General features: G+C 32.7%; 1 protein-coding gene across 2 annotated transcripts; it reads left to right on the top strand.

Moving 5' to 3' along the window:
- The first annotated feature begins 2078 nt into the window (after positions 1–2078).
- LOC107803746 (transcription factor JUNGBRUNNEN 1-like) lies at positions 2079–7207 on the top strand. 2 transcript variants are annotated; one of them, XM_075238477.1, is made up of 3 exons: positions 2079–2347; positions 4797–5125; positions 6213–7207. In XM_075238477.1, the coding sequence occupies exons 1-3, from the start codon at positions 2107–2109 to the stop codon at positions 6630–6632; spliced, it is 990 nt and encodes a 329-aa protein (XP_075094578.1). In that variant the 5' UTR covers positions 2079–2106; the 3' UTR covers positions 6633–7207. The 2 variants fall into 2 exon arrangements, with proteins under 2 accessions (XP_075094578.1, XP_016482997.2); XM_016627511.2 differs by having other exon boundaries at positions 2081–2347; positions 4794–5125.

Raw genomic sequence — 7207 nt, 5'->3', positions numbered from 1 at the left:
TAGCCCGCGGTCGAAACTATATATATACACACTTCATTGCACCATTATTCACCTCTCCCTAAATGTCAACGAATGGTGGTGTTACATATGGATAGATACACACACATATATAGGGGTAATATTATTTTTAGAGTTTTGATTTTAAAAAAAAAAGATGAGTATATATATTGAAAAACAACGAAAGGCGATATCTAGAAATTTATTTGTAAAAAGTCAAATAAGATACTTATCAAAGGACTATTTATATGCAAATCAGACATTATGACATCAGACATATTAAATTCTTCCAACTTTTTGTCTATTTTATTTTTGTTCATAAACCAGCAAAGAAAGAAAATAAATAAAAGATGAAGAAGAATACAAAAAAGTATGCAACAAAGTAAAAAAGAGAAGAAATATCTGGCTTGACTTGACTTGGAGATCCCAAGCTAGAAGTCATATGGTCCACATTGAGGGCCAACATATTAATTCTTTCTGCTGAATTTAGTGTCTTGCGAATTGGTCAATCTCTATCTTCTATATTTCTTTTAATGTTTTTTTTATGTTCCATCTGCTTTAGGTCACGACTAATTCGGCTTTGAGCTAGAAAGTCGCATATTGAGGGGATAAAGTGTTTCATATCAAAAACATCTTCATATCACGACTCAAACCTAAAACTTTAAGAAAAAATAAATACTTACTATTCCACCACCACTTTAAGAAGATCAATGTCAATATATCTTCAAGACAAATCTCGAATGTTTTTAATATACTTGACCTATTGCAATCATAAAGGACTTTGAGTTTTTCTTTTCTAACTTTGCATATTGTCCAAGTCAATGGTGTGCCCGCACTAGTGGACTACCACACTTGTTTATCAGAACTAAAAGCCCTAATTTTCGAAAATTCATATGTGACATGTCTCTTAACTTTCCAAAATCTTCTGGTATTAATGCATCATTATAACCCTTTCATGACTTCAGCAAATTTACAATAACTATTTTTTCTTCCCCTTTTTAGTTTTTTTTTCTTAATAACCATTCGGTAATGGTCTGATTCGGATTCACGCTGGGGAGACAAACCTTTAAGGTCAAAAGTCAAAAGTGTTACTCATGAGACAAGCGAAGGGCCACGCTTGTTAAACTTGAACTTCTACCCATGGATCAAGGGCAGCTCGGTGCATTAAGCTCCCGCTATACGCAAGGTCCGGATAATGGTCGGATCACAAGGGTCTATTGTACGCAGTCTTACCCTTCATTTAGGGTAAAAAATTCAAAGGTGGCACCAAAGTGTCCTATTTGTTCAAATCATCCCATTAGAATTCTATATACATTGCTAAGGCTCGATATAATTGTACTTCTCTCGATATATTTGCAAGAGAAAATTAAGACTATGAGTTCTTAGATATTCAGGAAACTATTGGGATCACTGTTTTATTTTTATTAAAGAAGAATAAAATAGACGATGCATTTTTCCAGTAGAATCAAAAGTTAGACCCAAACTTTTGTAGCGTTTAAAATGTGTTAACCATTTCTATTTAACTAATGCAGGTTATTATGCGCGACGACAAGAAAAAAAGTGTTTTGAAACTGAGGTAATACATAGTTAGAATTCCAATTGTATGTAGAACAATTCAATAATGATAGTGATATTAATTTGAAAATTTTCATACTCTGATAGACTTTAAATCTTTTTTTTTTCACCGGATAGAATTTAAAACTGACACTTTCAAATTGTGCACCTAAGTTTCATAAATGACTCGAACATATCAATCGAGTACTTAACAAAGTCATTTTTGAATAATCAACAAAGTTAAATAAGTATGGAATCAGCTAGTGATACTTGAATCAGCATACACTACTTATATCACACACCCCTTAGGGTGCAATCGTTCTCCGCACCCTGCATAAATACCAAATACAATTCATGCACGGACTACCTTTTTTCTTTTTTCAACAAAGTTAAATAGGCCAATTAAGTTCAATGGACTTTGACCAAAACAACTACCATCTCTTGACCTTTCTCATTAATTATTATACTTTGTCTTTGTCATATTATTTTATTTTCTTCTTTGTCTCATTTATTAACCACCCTATAAGATATCCATGCACTAGTTTGATAATTAAAATGAGTGAAAAAAGAGCAGAGAAAATAGAAAATATGGAATTAGTGGAAAATATAGCAGCTAATACTAATATTAAAGCTGAAGATGAAGAAGAAATGATGCAACTTCCAGGTTTTCGGTTTCATCCTACAGATGAAGAGCTTGTGAGTTTTTATCTTAAACGCAAAGTGGAAAACAAAAAGATCAAAATCGATCTTATCAAAGAGGTTGATATCTACAAACATGATCCTTGGGATCTTCCAAGTGAGTATATATACTAGTAATTATTATATGTAATTAATTTTTCGTGCAACCGAATTTATTGTTTTTAGTTCGAACTATGTTTACATATACAAAAAGAATATAAAAAATGTATATGTACAATTAGATCATATTTTCAGAGTCTACTAACTCTAGATCGTAAATTCGGTTCTGCTTCTCCCCTCACACCCCAAGATTATCTGATAAAATCAGATGGTCTAGCATAAACACATGGTTAAATTCGAGTCGGAGCTAAATTTGATCTTTATGGGTTTTAAATTTAAATTTTGTACATATTTAGTGATTTTTTAATACAAATTCAGAGTTTGGACTAAAGCTACTGGATTCGATCGAACCTATAGCTTGGCTTCTAGCTGCGCTCTAGGCTAAATTAGCTAATGAGGTATAGGTATGAAGACCCCAAACTAGGTTTAAAACACTTTCTCCCTCTCTAAAAGTTTGTAAAGGGCTAAGTTAAAATAAAGGAAATCTGGAATTCTGGTGGTTTACGTTCTAATTGTACCTAAAAAAAATTATTTTGTGCTAGCTTATCAGTTTCTGAGATGAAAAGCTTACATTACGAGTATATACATCATCTGAGATGAAAAGCTTACATTACACGTGCTTTGGTACGATGGAAGTTATTTTTTGTTAAAATATTTTTTTTGGTTAAAAGTTTTCTATAAAAATTATTTTTCTAGAAAATGTTCATCGGTGTAGGTAGGTGAATGCAAAATATAGTTTTTCGAAAAAATATATACATGAACATTTGATAATAACTAATATTAGCAAATCAAAGCATGTTTAAATAAAAATTTTGAGTACTAAAGATCAACTAATAAATGTCTAAATGTTGAACAAGTAATATAAAAGTTAACACCTGTAAGGTAATCGAATTTTGCCTATGGTGATCAGGGAAGTCATCTTCCCTTTCCTTGAAAAATACTACGTAGTTATTTTGTAATCGAACACAAGAAAATGACTTTCTTGGGATTTTCTTGAAAAATGACTTCCTTCTTACATACTATACCTTTTATTTTCTGAATTACGTTCAAGCAATTAGGTATGGTAAGCACAAGGTACATACAATTTAGGTCGGGGTCAATATAAATGAATATCCAGTCTATTATAATAAATATTACTACCTTAATTTCTTGTTGTATGAAAGTGTTCAATTGGACATGGAATCTAAAAAAAGAATTTATTTTGGGACTTGTAGTCTTAAATAAGTTATGATATTTCTATAATTATAAAATTATGTTATTAAGGATAAAATAAAAGTTTAAAATAAATTATTTTTATATTAAAATGCTTCATTTATTTTGAAGTAGACTTAAAACGAGAATGTATATCACATAAAAATGTTATAGAGAAAATAGTGCATTGCTTGGAGAACCGTGAAGAAGGGCGATAATGTTGTTTCCAGGTCACATGTCATTGGGTTCGAGCCATGTAAGCAGATACTAATATTTGTATTAGGGTAGGTTGTCCACATCACACCTCTTGAAATGCGATCCTTTTCTGAATCCTACACGAATGCGGGATGCTTTGTGCGAGAACTGCGAAATCACCTCATCAGGAAAGTGACTGCTATAATTAGATCTGGTTTGTACTGGAAGATGTATATTTGTTTGATCTTTTCCTGCAACAATTGTTGACCAGATCTAATTCCTTCAAATTTGGCTCCAAAGTTGAAGGAATCATACAACAATCTTCAAACAAGACAATTAGAAAGTGACTTTGCCCTTGTCATTGACCAAGTTCTCGTCATACCTTATTAGCTAATTCAAACAAGACAGCATAGATTATTATTTGGTCTAATATAAAATACCTATCTATAACTCTTACCATTAGAATTTTGCTTGAGTGCATTAGAAGCAACAAAGACAATAATATCTTCTCCAAAGAACACATGGTAGATAAAGTATTCATGTTCCTGAAAAAAAATAATGCTTAAGAAACAAGAGTTTAACTTTTTTTATAATTGATAGCGTATAAAAGTTTGTACACTAACAATGGCGGAACCAAGATTTTTAACGGGGTCAAACAAAAAAAAAAATACACTCGGGAAGAAGTCATTGAGTGTTAATATGTAATATATACATAAAAAAATATTTACCTAACCACACCCGTGTGATTAATTTCTGACGAATAGGTGTTGACACCCTTGAATACATGTGGCTCCGCCACTGCTAACGTACCGATTCGCCTAGATAACTACATATAGCTGGCCATTATAATTGAGATTGGTTGGAAAATAATATAGATTAAATACAGAGAAAGTGTAAAGATTGTATACACAATTAGTGTGTATATAGTGGCGAAGCCAGAAAATTTTTCAAGGGTATTCAAACTGTAAATGTTGAAGTTTAAATTTTCATTTAAGATATGTTTGTAACCTAATTTTTCTAACTTTTGTGTGTTTTGAAATTAATTTGTTTGTACGTAGAAGGGAACACAGTGGGGGATAATTGTAAGGAATGGTATTTCTTCAGCATGAGAGGGAGAAAGTACAGAAACAGTGTAAGACCAAATAGAGTAACAGGTTCTGGTTTTTGGAAAGCAACAGGAATTGACAAGCCTATTTATAGTAGTACTACTACTACATCACAAAGTACAGATCGTGAATGCATTGGCCTCAAGAAATCATTAGTATATTATAGGGGAAGTGCTGGCAAAGGAACAAAAACTGATTGGATGATGCATGAGTTTCGCCTCCCACCAAATTGGAAGACTTCAAACCAACAGCTGCCCAATCCCAAGAACATTATTCCAGAAGCTGTAAGTTCCCCCAACCCCACCCCCCCCCCCCCAATTTCGTTCTTGTTGTCAGAGGTGAAGTCAAGATTTGAAATTTATGAGTTCGGAATTTGGCCCTTCTAAGTTACTGGTTTCTAAATTAATACTAACAACAACAACACAATGCAATATCACAAGTGAGGTTTAGGAAGGGTAATATGTACGCGACCTTACTTTTGCTTTGTGCAAGTGGAGGCTCAAGAAAAGCAAAATCACAACAATTATGCAAAATAAATATAATAGTGTAAAGGTCACAAGGAAAAGGAAATAGTAACAACAACAAGATAACAAGATAGTCGAAGCTAAATTAATACGTACTAATTTATATATATTAAATGAATTTTTTAATACTAATACAAAATTTGGACCAAAGTTAGTGGGTTTTGTCGAACCCCTACATTAAATTATACCTCCATCCTTGCTTGTCGTGGTAACTGGTAACACAAATTCTATGTTAATTTCTTGTTTACCTTTCTTCACTTTTGATCAAGTAGTAAAATGATTTTCTATATAGGAGTGGGACTGTGGGAGGAATATAGACTCGTTTATTCACTCCCTTGATTGATGCCAGCGGATAGAACTTAACTCTTCTTGAATTCACATCCACAAATGCTGACCTGCAATAACCTAATTATCCGATGATTCAACTTGGTATACACCCGAATGAATAAATTGGCAAAGAGAAGGAAAAAAAAAACGAAAAATATCTGTAAAAAGAAAATTATACTAATAGTACAAATTAGTATACACCCAAATGAATAAATTGGCAAAAAGAAGGAAAACAAGAGTAAAAAAGTTCATGCAATTAAAGATGGAGGCGGGCCTATGATTTAAGCTTAATATAATGTGTACAAAGTTATAGAGTGTCGAAAATAAAAATTCAAAACTTTTAAACTGTTTTTCTTAAATTTTCACATATATGGTAGCGGTACCATGCTCTTCCGTGCTCGTAGGTTGAGGCAAAAAGTAAGGGCGTCGCAGCTGAGCGAAGTTGCGATAATACACCATTTTTCTTTGTTCTCTTGTATATCAACTATGTATTAACCCTTTTGAAAATCATAAATTGCAGGAAGTTTGGACACTATGCAGAATATTCAAGAGGACTTCAAATTACAAGAGATTCACACCAGATTGGAAGCAGCCCGTTATTAAACAAAGTTTTGGTGATGCAAGTTCTAAAGCATGCAGTCTTCAATCTGAAACAAGTGATGATCACTCTATTAATATCAACTTCAATAAGATGGAGTTTCCACATAAGAAAAATAATACAGCAACTGGAGGAAATTATCAAGTTGATCAAAAAACCACACATTACCAAAATAGCCAACCAATAATTACCATGCCTCAATCTTCAATCACATCATCAAACTCAAGCTTTTGGAATACAAGTGCTGAAGAGGAGTATTTGTTTAGTGATGGAAACTGGGATGAACTCAAATCCGTCGTTGATTTAGCTATTGATCCTCGTAGTCTTTTTGGATTTAGATAAACTGGACGAGGTCTGGGTGCAAAAATTGGAGTGCTGAAACAGTGGTGAATTCAGAATTTAGAGTTAACGGGCTATGTTATTAATTTATGTTCTTAATATAGTCCGAGCTAGATGCAGCGGGTTTGACATGATTCTATTCTTTATTAGATGTGCTATTTTCACACACATATATATAGTTCGAGCCAGAAGCAACGAGTTCTAAATGAGTTGTTGGATTGACAAAAAAGCAAGTACATCTATCTATGCGTGATGTATTACTTGTTATTGCCTGCTGTTCAACGACTTTGTTTAGTTGCGATTGAAGTTAAAAGCAGAATGCAGATCAAGGAAGATATGCCCCAATGAGAGAGCTTCATTCTACCTTTTTTTTAATCTTCACTTTCTTTTCCCACCCCTATTTTTCTAGCTAGCTTTCTACATTTTTAGTTTATTAGGACTGAGATCTATCTTGTAAAGTACTAATTTTCTGGACACTGCCTTCTTCTTGGTCTGAATTTTATAGAATACTTTTTGTTTGGAATACAATAAGATGGAGTAATATTTTATGAGGAAAAATATATTGACTGCTTTTGTTA

Source organism: Nicotiana tabacum, chromosome 2 (genome assembly GCF_000715075.1).
Source record: "Nicotiana tabacum cultivar K326 chromosome 2, ASM71507v2, whole genome shotgun sequence".
NCBI classification, from domain to species: domain Eukaryota; kingdom Viridiplantae; phylum Streptophyta; class Magnoliopsida; order Solanales; family Solanaceae; genus Nicotiana; species Nicotiana tabacum.
The sequence above is the reverse complement of the archived record's forward strand: the minus strand, read 5'-3'. Positions and strand labels throughout refer to the sequence as shown.

Excerpts from the sequence above, each read along its gene's own strand:
- LOC107803746 (XM_016627511.2), top strand. The coding sequence starts at position 2,107 with ATGAGTGAAAAAAGAGCAGAGAAAATAGAAAATATGGAATTAGTGGAA. Across the intron at positions 2,348-4,793 it reads TGATCCTTGGGATCTTCCAA|AAGGGAACACAGTGGGGGAT; the intron begins GTGAGTATATAT and ends GTTTGTACGTAG. Across the intron at positions 5,126-6,212 it reads AGAACATTATTCCAGAAGCT|GAAGTTTGGACACTATGCAG; the intron begins GTAAGTTCCCCC and ends CATAAATTGCAG.